The 21,584-nt window shown below is 39.6% G+C and overlaps 1 protein-coding gene across 8 annotated transcripts in view; it reads right to left on the bottom strand.

Annotated features, from left to right (window-relative positions):
• PRICKLE2 (prickle planar cell polarity protein 2) overlaps positions 1 to 21,584 on the bottom strand; it is a 1,019,428-nt gene that overhangs the window by 114,420 nt on the left and 883,424 nt on the right. For all 8 annotated transcript variants that reach the window (XM_069206505.1, XM_069206507.1, XM_069206504.1 and 5 more), the window contains 2 exons: positions 13,819 to 13,956; positions 6,335 to 6,538 (listed from right to left, as the gene is read on the bottom strand). In XM_069206505.1, the coding sequence (XP_069062606.1) occupies positions 6,335 to 6,538; positions 13,819 to 13,956 (342 nt within the window). The remainder of the gene's footprint in view (positions 1 to 6,334; positions 6,539 to 13,818; positions 13,957 to 21,584) is intronic.

The raw sequence follows: 21,584 nt of genomic DNA, 5'->3' as shown, positions 1-21,584 counted from the left end.
CTAGTAGGAGGAAGATAGTCGTGAATAAAAGCTTCAAGTAAAAAGTGAAAAATTTCATTGCTCCTAATTATAGGACTTACCATGTTTCTAGCTTGAATTCGGTAAGAGATGGGTTACTGGTTGACTGGGGTGCCCTGGTCAAGCAGCGACCACAATCTTTGTCAGAGTAAGACACAAGCTAATCCCAAATTAACCTGTGCTCAACCCCTAGTAGCTTGGCACAGAGCAGTCAGGCTTAACTTGGAGGCAATGTGTAAAGGATTTGTTCAACAATTCAAACAGTAAAACAGTGAAATCAGCACAAAAAGAATCCCACGCCAAATTAGAAGAATAGAGCAAAAATAAAACAAGACCAAAAGGACAAAAATCCAATCAGTGGAACCAGAGTTATGAATTATTAAAGTGAAAAATAGCACCTAAAAGCACAAAGCATCAACCGTGGGTATCTGGTCGTGCTGGACAGTGTCAAAGTCAAAGGTTCAGGCCGCCTACGATGAAATGCAGGTCGGGTACAGTCCCAGATTAGTTCAGTTGAATGTTTACTTCTCATGTTTTGTGACAAGAGTCAAGTTTGGTTTTGAGAGGGCCGTGAGGAGCAAGGAGGCTGTCAGCATGGTGCAAAGAGCAGGCTGGGTGTCGCAGATGGGCTGGCTAGTGCTAAGCATTAGATGTCCCCTGTGGGGGGTTGATGCTGTTCTGTGAAGAAACAGGCTGAAGGTGGCTTGCAATGGGTTTCTGTGCAAGCGGCGTGGTCTTGGTGCAAATGGGCTGTTCTTGGTCGCGAAGAGCCCAAAAGCTTGATTTCAGGTCCTGTGAGACACACCAAGGGTCCAGTACCTGAGAGGAACCACTTGGTGGTCAGGAGCTTGCTGCAGCTGGGTTCAGTAGCTGGTTGGGGAGCCTTATTTGTCCCTGAGGTTCAGATCAGAACTCTGGGGTCCTTGGTTCAAGAAGAAGTTGCAGGCCCAGTACTTCTTCCACAGGCAAGAGAGTAGCAGACAGCAGGTCAGCACAGCAGGGCAGCAGTTCCTTTAGAGCAGCAATCCAGCAGAGGGGAGGCCCTTCTGGCAGCACAGCCGTCCATCTTCCTGGCAGAATATCCACAGATTCAAAACTGTACAGAAGAGTTGGCATCTGAGGTCAAGTATTTATGCCCAGTTGTGCCTTTGAAGTGGTGTAGAAGCTTCTAGAGGTTTCCCATTGAAGTCCCCAGGCATCCTGCCTTCCCTGCCCTGGTTTCAGACTAACTACAGAGGGTTTGCAGCTATGCATCCCTTTGTGTGGAGGCAGAACTCAGTCACTAAGGTGTAAGTGGGGCTGTGTGCCTGACAATGATGGCCCATCTAGGCACACCTAAGCTCCCTATTGTGTGTGGCGGTCCAGAAAAAATACAGATTGCTCACCTGTCAGCTACACCCAGTAATGGGTCCAAAGACAGGCTACAGGCACTAAATGATTAAGGCATGAACATGCAAAGTCTCTCAAATGTAGCATTTTCAGAATTGCAATTTAAAATCCGACTTCACCATAAGCTAGGATTTTTAATTGTGATTCCAGAGACACCAAACATGAAGGGACTACCTGTTCCCATTTGGAAATTACACATAAACTATGATAAGGTCACTCCAATGTTATCCTAGAGGAGAGGTAGGCCTTGCAGTAGTGAAAAACAAATTTAAGAGTTTTTCACTAGCAGAACATGTAAAACTTAAAAGTATATGTCCTACTTTTTTAAATACATTGCACCATGCTTTCTGTGCGGTCCAGAACCTACCCCAGGGGAGAGTTAAATGTATTAAAAAGGAAGGTTTAGGCCTGGCAAAAGGTTTACTTTGGCAGGTTGACATGGTGGTTTAAAACTGCAGACACAGGCTCTGCAATGACAGGCCTGAGACATGTTTAAAGTGCTACGTAAGTGGGAGACATAACCAGTGCTGCAGGCCCATTAGTAGCATTTAATTAACAGGCCATGGGCAAATGTAGTGCCACTTTACTAGGGTCTTACAAGTACATTAACTTTGCCCATTTGTTATAAGCCAAACTAAAATGTTTTAAGGGGTGAGCACAAGCATTTTATCTCTGGTTAGCAGTGGTAAAGTGCACAGAGTCCTATGGCCAACAAAAACAAATTCAGAACAATGGAGGAGTGAAGGCAAAAAGTCTGGGGATGATCCTGCAGTAAGAGGAAAAACATTTTGTTTTTCTCTTACGCTTATTCTAGGTCAATGGGAGTCATTTTGATTTTTTGTGGTACAGTTTATGCTGTCTTTGAGAATGAGATTCTCATGGATGTTTCTGTCAGGGGTGTCTCTTTCACAATGGTGAAGGAGCATCCCCCCACTGGCTAGCCAGCAGCTAAAAACAAATTGATATTTTAATACTATTTTATTTTTCATCTGCTGGCTCAGCTAGCATGTGCAGGGAGGGGTGGGGCTGGTCCATGTGAGGGAGGAGGAGGAGGAGTGGAGTCAGTCCACTAAGTGCCCATGTCAGTATTAGGCCGGCCAAACAGACATGCATCCTTAGGTTTTGTCCAACCCGACTTTGTAACACAGCCGGGTTGGTGAAACTGCACAGACCCCAGTGTACTGTCTGAGTGGAAGACCAAGCCGCTCAGACCAATCCTGATGCTGCTCTCATGCTAGGTGGAGCATGATAGCAGCACCAGGATTGCGTGCAGGGCCAGTCCTGGTGTCACAGAGACTGCTGGGGCACCAACACCATCAAGGGAAGAGGATCAAGGCGGCTGGCGAATGCAGCAGTAACCCCCCCCCCCGTTTGAGATTTTTCTTGTTTGTTTATTGCTCTACGAATATCCTTTAGACTTTGCTGTGAGCATTATGTATTTTTGCTTATGCTTAATGTGATTCTACAGTTTTTAACATGCTGCTGGGGGGTAATTGAGAGATACTGGTCTGATCTTTCGAGTGGTGTCAGAAAGGACATAACCAATTCTTCTTCTTCCTCCTGGCTTGCAGGTGATTATCTATTGATCTTTTCCTTGCCAGAAGCAAGTTCCACAATTTAGCAATGATGAAGATACAGCCTGTTCCTAAAACAAATCTAAAGGTATACCATGCCTGCTACAGTGAGCTTTTTACTCCAGCACTCACTGCACGCGAAAATGCTGCTCAAATGAATGGGTCATCCTAATACTGCATCAATATCTGCTAGAGGAACATTTGACTCAGCTTTGATGTAGCCTCTGACATCTTATGGAGGCATCATTAAACAATTCTAGAGTTAATGATGTTCCCGTCTCGTCAGCCCATGCGTGCACTGCTGTAACATGGGAGTAGCCCTGGATATTGGGGGTGTGAACGCTGAATTTGTACCAATACATATTCATATAATTTGAATTGTGAATCTGCATAGAATTTGACTAATATAGAAAATAATGTGCGACTTGGAAAATGTGCCCACTTGAGTGGCTGTCATTAATCACAAAGTTTCCTTATTAAATGCATATTATTATTAATTGAAGTGTTTACACTATGAAAATGTAGTAGTGTGATATACTAATGATTTTGCATTATCTATTTGCTTTATTAATTGTAGGCCTTAAGTTAGTGAGGTTTTGGGGCTAGGTTGCACAGCCTCATGTTAAAATGCACTGTTCAAATAATGCAGTGAGAAATGTATGCCTGAAGACATTAATCCATGTATTGTTTTTCACTGAGTTGACCAAAAGTTAGTAAATGTCTTTAACTTTCTCATGAGAACTGCTTGCTAGAATGTCTTCTACTAGTAGTAGAAACAATGTATAGTTTAGTGCGTGAGAAAGCGATGTTCCCAGGAGCTAACAATGGATGCACTGACTGGAGTATGGATGGATACAAAAATGTTACCTGACAAGCGTGACGGTGGGAACAGGAGAAGAGCCAATCATCGACATGTAAATGACAGTTTAGTTACATCTTAGATGTGCTCTTTTATTTCTATTGGACCAAATGTAAACATATGATTCTTTGACCAATGGAAACATGGGAAATGTTTTAGATGATTTTAACTTAGCCCGACTGCACACAGAGAGAAGCATTCATTCCTATTTTTCCTCCGTAGAGGTGTGCTCATTCTCACTTTGGTTTCTTCAGTAGAAGGATTCTATCTTTAACTTTATTGCTAAACTTCTGATGCTGAATGCTGATCCATAGACATTGCTTTCTAAGGGTTCAGATAGCTCAGAGTCCCCATTTCTGAACCATTCCCTTCCACTGTCCGTTGCTGATGCTGACCGAACAGATGTCCAACTGGCGAAGATAATCACAGCTTGCTGATCCACACTGAGGAGAGGTATAACAAAATGCTATTCTTGTTGTAATTTTGCCTTTTGTTTCTAGGTACCAACCGCTATTTTGATAGAGCCATAGTTAGATATTTTCCAAATTTATGTTGACTAAAATTGTTTTGCATGAAGCCCAAACAAGCTATTCTATCAGAAGGTTAGTATGGGAAACCCTGAAATGTTAACTGGTTGCTATTAATAAATAATTGATGTTGCCCATTTGCTGAACCTAGTTGTATGCTATTTTTATTGCGCAGTTGTTCTTGCTATTGATTTGTACTGCAACTCTTGAATTGGTAGTGATCCAAGCACTAGTTAAATTTAAATTATTTAGAAGATTTGGTCAACCAGTGTTGTTTTTGTATGTGTAACATTTGGTTTTGAGACTAATTTACTTTCATTAGTTAATATAGGGAAATAGACATTCTAACTTTTACATAAAGGTGTGGTTATTCATGGCCAAAGGGGTCATGGTGCGTGAGGTTACTGACTCCAAAGGTTATTAATATTGTTGCTTGATTTTGTTGATGATTTGTATCGTATTTGTGATTTACGGTGGTAATCACTCAATGCGCAGTCAAAAGGTCCATCGAACGTCTAACGCGTCCCTTTACAAATTAAAGATAATAAACCAAATAAGGTCAAACGCGCTAACAGGGTTGTGGAGGCAAAAGTACGGGGATGGGGACGGAGTGTATGTAGTCAAATGAATACTTCAAAAATCAGAACAGTTTTAACAGATATTCTAGTGCAACACGTCACTGAACACATCAAAGTAAAGGGATACATGGGACACAGTTTACAAAGTCAAATGAGGAGAAAAGATGCAGAGGACGTTTGTTGTCATTGGTTGTGCTACAAGGTTGGCAATATAAAGGACTCTATTCCTCAGAAATAGTTTTAGAGTGATTTTCATGAACCATTTTAAATGACGGGGTAACACAATCACGCTTCACAAAAGTCAGTCACTAACAGAAGAACTTCTGGTTCAAAAATAAAAACAATGCAATCCATGTTCACTGCACTAAGAACCACTTAAGTAGTTGAGTGACACCAGGGCCCTACCAGTCCATACTGACTTGATACTCTCTTTGGTGGGAAACTATATAACAACTTTAAAAAGCATTTTCTTGTTTATATTCACAGTTCTGCCTGAATACATTTGTTTGTCACATTTTCAGACACTGTTCTTTCGAATTGTTTAATAAAACATCTTGTTCTTTACTATACCCTGTTGTAGGGTTTGGTGTTATCATTGTGAAAAGAAAATGTGGAAAGAAAAGACGAATTGGGAGTTTTACTGTGTTAGACTTTGTTTTTTTAAATTAATTTATGGTGTATTAATTTTTTGGTTGTGTGCTAGGAGATTCTATATTTTTATTTTAGTTGGTGGTCTTCTTCAAAATATGTTTGTATTAAGATTCCTTTCTACTTGTGCTACCTTTTTAAAAACAATCATCGGCTACGCCAATAGTCTGGCCTTCGCAAGCGTGTAATTCTTTGTGTGCAAACTTATGCTAAATGCAAAGATTACAAAAACATAAAACATATAACAATAACAATGAGAGCTCCAGCAGTCCAGGCACAACACTCCTGACACTGAAGTGCATTCCTTTTCAGACAGCTGGTCACATATGATCAGGCAAAATGCTGTCACTCGCTGTGCAAGATGAAGTAGCCTTACCTATTGCCCCGTTGCCACAGAGAAATCAAACGTGTTGGGAAAGTGTCTCTGGTTTGCTAAAGAAAATCACATCAGTTTTAACAGCTTATAATATGCACACAAGGGGTATCACTTTTCCAGGAGTCTTGCGAGTCAGTTGGAAGCAATCGAAGTCAAATTAACTGTTAAATAAAATACAAAACGGATCCGGCAAATGATCGTTTGGCTCTTTTCTTTCGAACAGATTCAAATTTAATTTAAATGGATTAAACTTAGACTTTAGAAGGACTACCTTTGTGAATAATTTCCAACCAAAAAGCTTACCAATGTTTCCCTTTGGCATCAATGTTTACTGCTCAGTGTTATTATAAAGAGTATGTGCTTACCTCATCACAGGCCGCACACCTGGGTTTCAAGCATTCAGCGTGGTGTCTGCCGCAGTAAATCTTTCCATCTTGGTAAAAGTAAATTAGGTCAACGAGCAATGCATTGCAGACACTGCACACAAAGCATTGTGGGTGCCAGCAAAGGCCATGTCCTGCCCTAGATGCAAATACTGCAATATCGCCTCCATTTATTTGACCACCACACTGTTAAAGCAGAGCAAGAAGAAAGGGTTTTAATTACAAATATTGTTTTTCTGAAACGTTTTTAAATAGAAAATGCATTTTTTCAACAGATCTTCGGTGTTGTCAAGCATTACTTTAAATCATATTATGACAGGACACACATAATAGACGTTTAATAATAAAAGTAGCACATACTGGGAAATAATTCAACGTTTTTCTTAGTATTTAATTAAGGCATTGACAGGTATTATTTCATTAACTAAATTACATTTTCCAGCAGAGTTTAAGAGCATTTCTATGATTACATGACTTTATAGCTAGAATAGAAACAGTGATTTAAGGGCAGCCAGCATGGCCACTGCCCTTTTCCTCTTATGGCCCATTTTTTGAAGTCAGCAAATAGACCAGCCCTACTCAAATCTACCTTGCACGTAAATATTCATCCTGGGCCTAAGCCCCATAAGTTTAATTGCACAAGCCATCGGGCAGAGAGCATTTTTCAGCTTTGTGTTCAACCGGAAGGGCATTTGGTGTTCTAAACAGAACAAGAAAACCAGATTAGATGTTGTGTTTTAAATTATAAAAAGAAGGGAGGATTAGCCAGTCAACAAGCTTTCAGTGTATTACAATAATTGTAATTGTAATAGTATTTATGTAGCGTTTACTACCCCTGACGGGGCTTCAAAGTGCTTTTCGGCGGGTAGCACGCTATTCTGGAACTCATGAGGAATTAGTGGTGGATTAGTATAGGGAAATATAAGTACAGTTTTAGTATTATTATGAGTTAATTTGAACAGAGGATATGTGAGATTGTTAGTTGGATTGACTAGAGTAAAGGAGGGATAGAAGAGGGAAGAATCCAGAAGTGTTAATTGGGAGTTTATAGTAATAGGATGAGGTTTGGGATGAGTAAAGGAGAGATAGAGGAGGGAAGAGTCTGTGGAAAGGGTTAGGGAGATCATAGTAGCAGGAGAGGTATTGGATGAGTCAAAGGTGAGATAAATGAGGGAGAATTTAGTAGGGCTGTTTGGGAGATTATGGTAGTAAACTGAGGTTTGGGGTGAGCTAGATGTGGAAGAGGAGGGAAGAGCTTGGGAAGGGTTAGTTTGGAGATTAAAGTAGTAGAATGGGTTCGGGATGAGTCAGAGTGGGGACAGAGGATGGATTGATAGAAACATGACATAGGGCGATGGGTAGACAAAGTAAAGCTTACAAGAGAGTAAATTTATATTATTTTTATGTATTTATTATTTTATGTTATATATATATATATATATATATATTTATACATTTTTTTAATCATCATTTTTACTTTTTATTTAATTTATTTATTCATTATTATTATTTTCTACTTTCATTAACATACTTATAATTTGAATTTTATTTATAGATTTTATTTTATGTATTTTTATTTAATTTTTCTCTAGTACAGTAGGACTAGAGCAATAAATAAATAGATCTGTAAATAAATAGTAAGGGAATATATGTTCATGGAATATAATAATAGGTATAATAATATGAGAAGAGAAGAACTATTGTATAAACACTGACTTTCAAGATTTGTAATACTTGAAGTTAATTAATAAATGTACTTTTCTAACATTTATTTATCTTTCCTCAATTTTTGAATAGCGAAATGCTTATTATAATAAAACATTTGATCAGTTTGATATAAAGACGAGAAAAGGGGTTCATAAGTATGTAAAAGAAAGACTTATCTAGGAGCTATGCAATGACCTATGAACATGCTAAGCATAGAATAACATACACATATGTATGTACATACACACACATATATACATACACACATATACACACTATGTATATGTATAACTGTGAGTAAATATACATTTGTTAAACAGGTTTAAAGAGTATATGTATAATTTATTCTTATGACATAGTAGCAATACATATTTCCTAAAGAACTATACATATCTAGAATATACACATAATCAGATTAAAATATTTATCAACACAGGCATATGCAGTCCATTGCTGTTTGAATATGGTGGTTATGAAAGAAAGAGCCAACTCTTGAGTAGTCTTCTGAAGACAAGATAGTTATCTGTGGATCTTATATTTGGGGTAATGAATTCCATAGTTCAGCTACTTAAAGGGAGAAGGATGTACCACCTATAGTCTTTTTCTTGTATGGTGGTGTTCTAAGGTGGGGTGTCAATCTTGAGCAAGGTTTCTTTGTTGAATGTATTTGGTTATTTTGTTTCTGATAAAATGTGGCCCTGTTCGAGGAACAGCTTTGTAGGTGACACAAAGCAGCTTGAAGGTGGATCTTCTGGCAATGGGTAACCAGTGTAGTGCTCTCAAGGCAGGGGAGATGTGGGGTTGTGGCTTTACATGTAATAGTAGCCTGGGAGTGGAGTTCTGAATACCTTGTAGTTTTTTCATAATAGATAGAGATGATCCATGGTAGAGGCCATTAGCATAATCCAGTTTGGCTAGTACAGAAGTGATAGTAGCCTGCATCTTGTGTAGAAATCCGAGGTGGGGGAAGATGCGTTGCAGAGTCTTTAAGGTGATGAAGCTTGTTCATGCTAATTTGCCCACTTGAGCATTCATTTTTAACTTGGAGTCCATGGTCATTCCAAGGTTTTTACCTTCCTTGGATAGTTGAGGAGGTGGTCCGAGATCGTCAGGCCAGGCGCACAGTGGGTCATAATTTTTCCAGTCACCACATGTGAGTATTTCCGTTTTGGAAGCATTTAGCTTGAGATGGCTCCAACTCATCCATTGATCAATGGCTCTGAGGCAACTGAAGATTTGTGAGTTTTCAATGTCTTTGGGGCATTCCAATTTAAGTAGTATTTGTGTGTCATTTGCATAGTTGTAGCATGTGAGTTGGAAATAATTGATCAGTTCTGGTAATGATATCATGTAGATGTTGAAAAGCAAAGGTGCAATGATTGATCCTTGGGGGACCCCTGCTTTTGTGAGGTAGGGTTTGGACGAGAAGGGGGGAGAATAGGTAATATTCGTTCTGTTTAGAAGGTAGGATCTAATCCAGTTGAGAGCAATTCCTTCTATTCCGGCTTCATGGACTCTTTGAATTAGGGTTTCATGGTCAACCATATGAAAGGTAGCCAAGAGGTCCAAGAGAAGTAGTACAGCAACTCAATTGAGGTCGTCTGTCCTATTAAGATCATCCCAGACATGTGACATCAGGGCAAATGCTGCTCTTTCTATCAGTTTGCCCAGGAAAGGTCCATTTGTGATTGGTCTGTAGTTGTTGGGGTCCTGTGGGTCTAGGTTTGTTTTCTTCAATAACAGATGTATGCATGCCTTTTTCAGGTCTTCAGGGAAAGTTCCTGTAGTTAAAGAGTTATTGATGATTCTTCTTACAGGTGTGGCAGCAGAAGTAGATAAAAGAATGTTCCTGAAAATGTGTGGTAGACAAGGGTCAGAAGGGCAACCAGAAGGCCTGCTTGTTTTGACCAAATCCATAACTTCACCTTGTGGTGTTTATTTGAAGGACTGTAGAGGCTGGTTTTTTTTATTCTTAAAGGGGATTTTAGGAAAGGGGTTGGTGCAGTTGATTTTCTTCTGTTTTAAATAGGAGTCCAATATGCCTGCCTTGTTTGTGTATTGAGTTGCCGTTTTGTTTGTGAAATCTTGAGTAGTGGGATGATTTCCTTCCATGCATTTAAGTTTTTGAAATTCACTGAGAATTTTATAAAATTCTTTGGTTTTAGATTTAGCATTTAGAATTCTGTCTAAGTAGTATCTTTTTTTTAGGTTTTTTGATTGATGATTTGTATATTCTGTTAAGTTTGTGTAGCTGCAGTTTGTCTTGAATGTTGTTTGTTTTGAGACAGGTCCGCTACAACCTTACGATTTGTTGCTTTATCTTTTTAAGTTCTGTGTTTCTCCAAGGTGTTTGTTTTCTTTTGTCCTGTTTAGTTTTTCTGAGTGGTATTAGGATATCAAAAGCTTCCTGCATAAAGTTTTGGAACATAATTAATTGTATCTAGATCTGTGTTGGCTGTTAGTTGTGTTCCTAAGTCTTCAAAATTGAGTTAGCTCCATGGTCGATAGGTGTATGTATGTAAGTTGCTGTGGGGTGTGTTGATTTGTAGTGCTTTATGTCAGAAAGTTATCAAATGGTGTTCTGACCATGGTATGATGCTATGTATGGTAACTAGTTCAGGCTTTACAAAAATGACATCTAAGATGTGTCCAACGATGTGTGTGGGATTGTGTACAATCTGATTTAGGTTCAATGCGACTAGGCCAGTGGTGATAGCTATTGGATGGGGCATATTGGGTTTGTCAAGAATGCATAGGGAATTTGCAAGAATGCATAGGTTTAAGTATAATGTAATAAGGTTTGAGACTGTATCTAGAAAAGCGTCTGGGAACGTTGAGTTGTTAGGTGGAGGTCTGTAAAGGAGGAGAACGTTACAAGACAAAGTTGCAGTAGGGTTGCATCTGGTGAGGAGGGCCTCACAACCTTGTATGGAAATGTTGTCTGTTTTACTGAGATTTATTGCTTGTTTGAATATAATAGCTATTCCACCTCCTCTCTTGCCTATACAGTTTTGTGAGATGGTTTGATAGCCCAGATGAATGGCTTCATGCAACACTGAGGCCATGTCATCTCCCAACCATGATTCTGTTATGAATAGTAAGTCAGGTTGTGAGTCCGTGAGCAGGTCGGAGATGTGGTGCTTGTTTTTTTAGAGTGATTGAGAATTTATGAGCAGGCAGTTTAGAAAGAGTGGTTAGTGGTGGTGTAGCAGGTGTGTTGTTAATTGTGATAACTGTGTGAGGGTCACAATAGTCCTGTTTTTCAATATAGTGTTCCTCTTTCAGTAGGCTTAAGAGGCATTTTGTTGGGTCTGTTTGTGTTGGTGGTGGACGTGGTTGATGCAAGAGACATCAAGAGTGTACTTTTTTTGTAGGGTAGCCTTATTATGTAATAAATAAGGGGATGCGAAGTTAAGGGTGGCATGTTGTTTATTTTGTTTGCGTCTGTTTAGTGTAGAAGAAGTATGGGTTAGGAGTGGTGGAGGAGCATGTGGATCATAATGTAAGGCTCTAAATTTAGCAATGGATGAGAGGCGGGTAAATGAATGTTGCTGTGTTGAGGTGCTTGTTGTAGATGTTTGTGAAGAGTGAGAATGAAGGGGTAAAGATTGGTCAGGATTTGTATTCGTTGTGTAGTCATGAGGGTGGGGATGGGTGTGACAGAAAGTATAATGAAAGTTTGTGTTATTTTGATGTACTGATGTGTGGCCTGTTTTGTATTTGTTGAATGGTGAGAGGGGATATTGATGTGGTTTTCTGTGAAGGATTTGTATGTGAGTTAGTGCTGGTGAGTGGTATTAGAGTATTACAGGGGGTGTTGATGTGTTTTGGAGATGGGTGTATGAGGTGTGTAAGAGGGAGTGGATGTGTGTCAGGGACGTTTATGTTAGCTGTGATGACTAAAGAGGTAATATGTGTGGTGGAGTGGAGTGTGAGGATTGTGTGGGTGTGTGTAATTGGTGAAGAGAGGGGAAGGGTGTTTGTAGATGGTGTGTTGTAAGGCTGGGTTTAGGTATTATCATGATAAAAGGGGGTCTGGCAGGAGCAAATAGAGGATAATGCTGTTGGTTTGTATGTGGCCTTCCTCAGCATCCTGATAAAGGGAAGTACTGTGTCTACCAAACCTGGTCAAAATAATAGCTTGGTACCCCAAAAGAGTTTCACTGAAAACCATTCCAGTGCTATACCACCATTGTGGAATTGCAGACCAATCCAGGTCTCACCTTCCTTTATTATGATGCTCAAGAAGAGAAGAGAGCATCTTGCAGTTCTCACCAAGGATGTTCCTTCACCTTACAGAGCATTCTTTGAGTAACGTGGTTAAGGTGGAACTCTGATTTTCCTAACAGACTATTTCAGAGTCACTACTGCTAAAGCTACATTACAGTAAGACCACGAAGGTGTCAAAGTTATTAATTAACTAGCCTTACAGGTAGCCATTATCCTGTGGTGAACTGGATGAGACGACTTCTGGAGTCTTACGACTTTCCACACATGATAGGCTTACGGTTATTAATCAAATGAGGCTTGCAGTAACTAGAAGAGTTGACTCATGTTCTCCTCTAAAGTCCTTTAACACCTTTCAATACCTCAGCAACACCTTTCCCTACAGCCGTAGCTCTACTTGAGTGATGGGCACTTACAAAACAGTGAGTTGGATGACAAAGGAGTGGCAGGCGAGTGACAACGTTGGCTTGAAACAATGGTGTACTATGGTAGGGGATGAAGGGGGAGAGAAGTGAAGAGAAGTTAACTCTAGATTGGCCATCTCTTGAGTACACTGTAGACACTGTGAACCTGCAGTATGTTCGACGTCAAGACTGTTTAGACCCTCAGGAGAGGCACACAAGACCTAGCAGAGCTCCACCATCCATCTGTGGCAATGGGCACAAAACTGAAAGACACTAGTGTAGTCAGGTTGTAGAAGTGACCAACAGTGGCTTTGCGAATAGACTGAGAAATTATTCAGCCAAACAAATATGTGGGAGAATGTGATAACCTACTGAAATAATATGATCAGAAGCAGGATGTCCTTGTACGGCCCATGATACCTTGAATGGTGAGTACGGCAGTGAATAAAGCACTTTATGCAGAGCTTTGACCAAGCTCCTTAAATGTGCTGGAGTAAGTTAGATGGAAACCACGAGTGAGTGGGCAGCAGGAAGAAGGTGCCAGAGGTTTGCTCCACTGAAACTCCCACAAGAAGTGAACCATTTTATTAGGCTGAAGTTCAGCATGAAGGAGTTTTGAAGAAGGGGAGGGAAATGTCACACACCACAAAGCGTCAGAAGATGGAAGAGAAATGGATTCTGTGCTGTGGTTGGTGAAGAGAACTGACCATTAACTGAAACATTCTTTCATCACTAGTATACAACGCTTGAGGTGATGGGTTGTTTCTTCTATGACTCCCCGGTCCCCCAGGAATTGTCAGGTTAACTATCTTAGTGCAGAAGCATTCGTAATAGGCACTTTGCTAAAGTGAATGCAAGAGTTTAATGTGTAAAAGAAGAGGTCATATAGTCGTCAGACCTTGGTGTTGGTTTCAATAGAAAGAGTTCTACAAAAAAAAAAAAAAAAAGGTATTTGGACTTGGGTTTGCCAGGTCACCATGCCTTTCAAACAGAGAACAGGAATTGGGTCACAGCGCTCCCCTGAGGTCACTGATGTAATGCACTATTTTGAGCTTGAAATCATATTTTTAAAATAATTTGTTCAATCATCAAAATGTTCACAAGATTATCTCGGGCAGCAGGGCTCACCTGTTCACATATCGCTCCAGTCATCGTTACAGGAAAAGGTCGCACATTGCCTCGTCCCAAATTTTCCCTTTTTCTTTGATTGCTGAAGAGTTTCAGCTCTCTTTTCTCTTCGTCATCAAGAGAATTACAGTATCGGACCTAAAACACATCAAAACGTTTTAAGTAATTTAGTCTGCTTTAAAAAATAAAACATATTATTTTGTCTAAATTCATCATCTCCTTAAAAAATGAAAACTACATACTTATGTAAAAATATAATTGGAATACAACAGCGGCTTCGTGTACATGCTTGACCCAAAAGGTTCGCAGCTGAATTTATAAAATGATGATGCAGTGGAGGAAAAACTGCGTGAACAGACTATCTACATTTTAACTGCACAAAAAAGCATTAGCAAAGCCAATAAAACTGACTTTAGTGTGCCAACACATATAAAGGCAGACATTCCAAAATACCTTTTACATGTGTGACATGTACAGATGCTGTTTATCACATTAAAGCATGCCCTAGTGACGTTGCCAATGCTGGGAAAACCTAGCATTAAGGGTTTTGCTCTGTGTGAAATGTATATAGTAGGTAAAGCATTGCGTGGGATAGTTGTTGTGAGGATTGATTATATTTTCAGATGTAAAATTGTCCCTCATGCATTCCAAAGGAAGCACTTCCTGTAAGGTGATACAGCAAATACTCAAAAGCATGTGAAAGTGTCATCTGGATTAAGGCTTAAACCACTCTATCCATATTTTAAAGGATTGGTTACTATGCATCATGCAAATAGATACGCTGTCCAGTCAGACCTAAAAACGACAGATGCATCAGTTTCAGAGAGCTAAATCAATAGTGCTTATCTGGGTTCAAGTGGACTGCTTAAAGTGCTTATTTATGACAGTTACTTAATTTGTATTTGGTGCTGAAGGTTTCAGAATGGAAGAGAAATAGTATTTTTTTTTTTAAAGGAAGAAATTATGGTGGAAAATGTGCATTGTAATTCTTATGAGGAAGGTTGATCATGCAAAAAGAATTAAGGCTCGTGTTGAGGCGTACTTATCCTATTTCTGTTTGAAAAGTATCTAACGCGCTGCTATGTTCGTCCAGCTTTCAACAGGAGTAGGACACACATTAGATTCAAAGGTAGGCAATTTAATCAGCCCATTAAACTGATAAACTTTTAGAGGCAAAGCTTGTCCATAATGCACTTAATTCTGCTTCTTAATCATGACATTTACATTTTGAAAGTGAACCGAAACTTGTAGACAGGCAACTAGGATTATCCTGTAAGTAACTAAACCTTAGAAACATCTAGCTGTCTACAAGTAATCTCCATGGCAACTGCAACCACCATGGTACTCTGCATGGGAGATGGGAGTCATCCAGTGGACTTTTCATTCCAGTGAATGAGATATTCTTTTGTTTAGATATGGGGTAGACAATATATTGCTTTTCCTTAGGCTGGACTAGGTGATGATTTGTCACATATTTAAGGGCCAAACCGAATTTAAGCAGCCAGAAGTTCAAAGGATCAATGAAAGCACATAGCATTTAATTAAGCCACACCTCAGAGTGATCCCATGCTGTTGTCAGAGTGCAGCAGCAGTCAGTTATAAATCTGGGCATTTCTGTCGGGTAGGATTCCAGGAGTCCATACACGGAATGTTGCACTTCCCAAATTCACCTCAACCCGAACTCGATCTTCCCATTCTCCATGGTATCCCCAGGTCTGGGATAAGACTGAACAAGAACCTATTCAACCCATGAAGAGACACATAACTGTCATTTCATGACGGCACGGGAGAAAGTTCAAAAGGGCTGCACAACATTGCTACCAACTTCAGTTATCACTACAGGATTTCCTAACAGATTAATAATGGTTGATGGATAGCCACACCACAAATGAAGAGTTCATTATCCTTGCATTGATCTGCACTCATAGTTCGGCTACCTAAATATTGTAAATTCTACAGGTGTACCACAATGGATCTGGCTGTGCAAAAAAGGCTCATGTAAAAACCTCTAAATGCAGAGTCTAATTATATCTAGGAATTCTGGTCTCAGCTAAAACATAGGTACAAGCCCTCCATTTGCGGAAAACAATATGGGGCATGGTGAAAGAGTCCTTTCAAGAGATGATGATGTACATGTTTCCACAATGCAGTTGCAAGACATTGTAAGGAGGTCCATGGCAGCTGCTATGGATCAAAAGGGAATATATTGTTCTTGTAGAATGCACAGCAGGTGGTTGGGGGAGTTCCCAACTTCTGTTGTCTCCAATTCCCCAGATCCAGGCAATGAGCAAGAAAAAGATGGCAAATACACCAAAAATGCTCAACTGGTAGAGGTATTGCACCACTTAGAAGAGAATTAAATACTCTTTAGAGAAGGCTGAACGTCTCCACCAGTGCAGGCCTAAGATAACCAAACACCTCCCTTGCATCAGGAAATTAGAGAGTTGATAAGAGACTCAACAGACATATTTGTAAAGGGTTTTAGAAAAGTGTTACTCCCTTGAAGATGTTGGACATAATCTCCCTAGTGGAAGAGGTAGACACAACAATCACCAATCTATCCAGTCATGCACAATTAGAGGTGGATGAACCATTTCTTGCTGATCCCAGAGAACACAGTAGATAAACAACTTAGGTAATCTTTCTCCACAAAGTATGCTCCACTGTGGCGGTTAATTATTCAGCATGCATGGTTCAATCCACATTGTTGTATCTTCAGATGTGATTTGTGATTGTTGAGGAAGGTCTTGACAATACTGAGCTCAAGATCTTCTTGCTCATACTGAGCTTAAGGTCTATTTATTAGTGCACAGCATGTTTAGCGATAAATGCATCTGTATGCTGTTTGGCAGAGCAGTATAACAACACTGTCAGACCTAGTGCCTGTGCTTATCTCTACAGGATGCCATTATTTCAGTCACTGAGCCAGATGTCCTGGGCCATCGGCTCCACTGATTTGAGATTTTGTGGTCAATCAATAGATCTGGGTCCATATTGCTGACAGAGTGGACTGCCCTGTTCTGTCCCACATCACACCACACCTTTAACTAGGTGTAGAATTCGTCCTATCACAATAAATGTGCTATCCCCAGTGCAGCTGCACCCCCATGCCTGCCTTTGGTGCAGCACATCAGTGAAAGGGGGACTGGCTATGTGCAGCCAATAGTCTGCCTTTGACTGTGCAGGTGGCAATCAGCCTGCATTACAAAGGGGGTAGATATTCCTCTTAGAAACGCAGGCAGGTACAGTAGGAGATTCTCATAAAACCTCTCTTCATGAAGTACGCTTTCAAGTTGCAATCAAAATGGGGCATCCAAGTTGCGCAACACAATCCTTGAGCATATCAGTATAGTTACTTTATAAGGCAAGCCTCACTATCTATTTTGATATACGCAGTCTTTATCCTTCTTAGTACAATACTGTTAACATAGAAGGGTGGCTTCTTGGCATTCTTGTGCAATTTCTAACACATTTTGCAGTCCCATTGCTGCTCAGTGAGTGCTGGAAATTCTCGTTTTCTCATTTAATGTTTTTAGCAATCATTAAAGAAAAATATTGAAAACCTTTTCGGGGAGAAGATACTGATATGGTGTTCCTTGTTATGCAACAAACAAGGTGCACATTTATAGGGTTACTCAGACAACTCATTAAATGGAGCCATTGCAGATTGTGCTAGCATGTTCCTTCAGCAAATCAGTAGAGGCCATTTTCTAACATGGGCTGCAGGGCTTTCCAAACATTCAAGTCTATACAACTTTGTACAACCTCAGTACAAACATGTTTTTGAAAAAGGAGGGGGTTTTGTGCCACCCAGTCACTGTGAAATCTCTCTTATTTCTCAAGTATTGCTAGAAATGTTCCTGTGCATCAGCAACTGTCAGAGAAAAGTATTCCAAATGTTTTCAGGGACAAGGTGCTGATGTGATGATCCTTCGGTCAATTTTGGTTCAACATTGTTCAGGAAATTAGGTGCACATTCAGATGCCTAGGATATTCCATTACAATGAGGCACTGCCAGTTCAGGCTGAACAACTAAAAATATTTGATTGCGCACATGTTAAAGCCCTGCAATAGTATAGATTTATGTAGTCTTTGTTATGCTCAGTGCATTACTTTCAATACAAAAGAGGGGGAGTGGTGCTACTCACGTGCCAGGAGAATTGGAGTGGGTGCAGCCCTGCTGCATCACAAGCCTTTTCCCACAAAAGGTGGCATTTCAAATAGGGGCAAGTTTCTTCACAATGTTTAATCTGCTTTCCATACTGATTATAATATTGCCTTTTGCAGTCTATGGTCAGGTTTTTCTTCCACTGGGAAGAGTGTGCCTCACATGTTGGGAGTCTACAGAGTGATCTGCATTATTTCCTCTAGTCTATGAAGCATACGACTGACTGTACAATATTTTTGGTCCTGTCACAAACTATCAGAAAATTTCCATATCTAATATCCCAAAACAAATTGTGCTTCTTGAACCACCCCTCTCTTCCCATCAAACCTCCTGTGTGGAGGTCACTTCACATCTAAAATAGCTGCCTTGTGTGACAAAGTCTAAGGTGCGCTATTTCAAGACAGTTAGAGTTTAAAGTTGCTTTATTGGTAACCACCAATGCAGCATCTGCCGTTACAGGCTTCAGTTGAACAATGAACAATATTTTTCTGATGGAAGTATGTTTTATGCTTGATACCATTTCACATAATTCTATTTTTCATTAAAAATGTGTTTTTACAGCATTTTAGTGGTTTTGGTCAATGGAATACAAGTGCCGACCAAAGTTAAGGAACTACTTTGATATGTCCTCTGAATGTAAACACTATTTGGAAGAAGTTGCATGAGGAAGTGAGTAACATTGGATTATTTATAGTTAACGATATTCATGAGTCCTACTTTTTCTCATGAAGGTCCTAAGGTGTCCTCCCACTTAGTTCCTAGATACGGGTTCTTCAACCTTTAAACATACTGGTGATAGGCAAATGGGATTTGGTGATTAGAGCTTTTAAGTAGTCACCTAGAGGGAGAGAAACTCTAATATTTGAAGGTGTACTTATCCTCCAAATATGAGGGCTGGTATTAGGAAAAGTAAATTCAGATTATATGTAAATGCCCCTTTCAATATTAACATTTATACTATTACTTTTAACAGAACAGTTCAAGCACAATGAAAATGTCACTGGAAATTACTATCAGCCTTGAAACAGAAATACAGCTACTACTGTTGAGAGTCATTAATATTGTAATAAGGTATTTACAAGCATATTGCACACCTTAACTTCAGAAAACAGTTACTCTTCATTTCATCTACCTTAGAAGAATGTAAAGATGAAAGAATTTTGCCAAGGCTTTAATTTAAAGAAAGGGTATGTTAGAACAGGCTTTGCAGGTTCTCACATTATGAGTTTTTGTTCATGTGTAAAGCTTTTTAGAAATAACCCTTGCACGTGTACTAACTCTGACCTTATTTATCCTTTAAAGACTTTTGTTGGTAAAGCACCAAATATACAGCACATTATTCTATAGTTCTTTTTGAGCTATTACTAAATTACCAATTTAGAAAATTAACTAGCTCTGGCAACCTAGCAATTTCATTTTGGTCAGCTGGAATGTTACGTGGACAGCTGATATGCAAGCATCTCCACACTGGTAAACGTATGCGCACATGACAGGCACTAGACAGTAATGAGGTCCAATTCCATAACCTTACTTCCAAGGAACAGAGATCATTAAAAGACTTGGAGATGATGTAGTCATAAAACCCACTGACAAGGGGGAGCGATAGTGATCCAGACAGCTGAGGATTGCAGAAATGTGTTCATTGAACTTGAGACACAAGAGTTTACAAAATCATTGCAGGGGACCCCACGAAGAAGATACAGAAAGAAGTAAGAACCACTGTTGAGAATACAAAAATAACAACAATGGTAAACCAACAAAAAGGCAGAATTCTCGATCAACGAGGAGCCAATAACCCCCTTATATCTTTAGCATCCCTCAAATCCATAAAAATAGGACTCCACCCCCTGGATGTCCTATAGTTTCAGGAACAGGGTCAGTACTTGAACCTTTGTCTATTTTTATTTACTGATTCCTAAGACCATTAGTGCCCAAAAATGCCTTTATATATCAAGGACACAAAACTCCTTTTGAACATCCTTAATGATATATAATTTGATCCAGCAGAACAGATAATGATGGAGCTAGATGTAGAGACCCTTTACATTAGCAAACCGCAGGATGTATGCTTGGGAACCATAGAAGACTTACTGAGGAGCAGCACATGGGAAATGGGCAACACTAATGTAATTCATCAAGACCTGGACTAGGTTGGCACTTAAAAATGACTGTTTTGAATTTGAAGGAACCATATTCAAGCAAAAACAAAGAACCCCAATGGGAAGCACCTTTGCTCTAGTATAGCACGCCTGTATGTTCACCTTTTTGAACAGGAGAACATCAGACAGAAAACCCCATTCCATGAGGAAATAAGGCTTTGGTGACAATACATAGACTATGTCCTCGTCATATGTCACGGCACATCAACCAAACCAGAGGAGTTTCTGACGTGGCTTAAGATACTGAACAGCTTTTAAAGTTTACTATGACAATAAATAACATATATCTACTCATATGACCACTGGTCAGGGTTTTGATCACAAAGGTATATACCAACCCAACAATTTACCAGTATGCCAGTACTTGCTTTAAAGACGAAATGGCTCCAACCTGGATGAATACAAAAAGGAGGCAAAACTGCTCACAGACAAATTGAGACATAGGAACTACCCACATCGCCTGGTACAAAAGACAGAGAAACAGGCTAGCTATAGAAATAGAGAACACCTAATGGACAAAGATAAACAGGCAAACCAACAACTAATTTGTGTCAGTAAACACATTAATAACTCTCACCAAGTGAAAAAATAATTGACAAACATTGGAGGATACTTAACACAATACTCTGAAACTAGAGAAACCCATGTTCTCTCTGTCAAAATAAACACCCGTTCGAGGGACGTGTTAATTCACACATGCCCAAAGAAGGTGGAAAGGAAAGAAGATAACTCTCTTTGAGGTCTCACCCCAGTCGAAGGCCACTTCCAGCGTGGCCACTGTTCTGTTTGCTCATACACAAAGCATATCAACAACATAGATATAGGCCTGCAATACCATTGGGAACAGAAACCCTACACCAATTACAATTCAAACAATGACATTTACCTAATCAAATCTCACTGTGAGCTAACGTACGTGGGCATAACAAGCAGGAAGATAAGACTATGTATTATTGGACACCATAGTATGATCAGATGCCAAAGTAGCACAAAACAGGCTAATAATTTTGTGACCAGTGTTCATAGTGAAAATGACAAATCATTGACAATACCTGAAAAATTTACAGTGACAACGAAAGTAACTAAGTTATTAGCCAAACAGAAATAGAGATGGGTGCACAGACTCAGGACCCCTTTCAATGGTTCGAATGATGAAATCCTAAGGAATTCGATTAATTCTTTACAAAAATAGCAGGACTGTTGGCTGCCATTTACGGAGTGAATCTCATTCACTATAAATTGAGCTGAAATATCATAAGGGCAATGTAGGGTCCGCCCCTTCTCCTCTCTTTCTTAAAAAACACCTTAAAAGAGACCATACAAAAAGGTATAACAAAAAGCACTTTGATATACTATCATTCCAACACAAATTAAACTGCAATACGAATTAGAAATGTGGATTTGTTCTTTTTATCAATATGACCATGAGAAAACTACAT

The sequence above is a fragment of the Pleurodeles waltl genome, chromosome 9, assembly GCF_031143425.1.
Source record: "Pleurodeles waltl isolate 20211129_DDA chromosome 9, aPleWal1.hap1.20221129, whole genome shotgun sequence".
Lineage (NCBI taxonomy): Eukaryota > Metazoa > Chordata > Amphibia > Caudata > Salamandridae > Pleurodeles > Pleurodeles waltl.
Note: the sequence above shows the minus strand (reverse complement) of the source record. Positions and strands in the feature narration are given on the sequence as shown.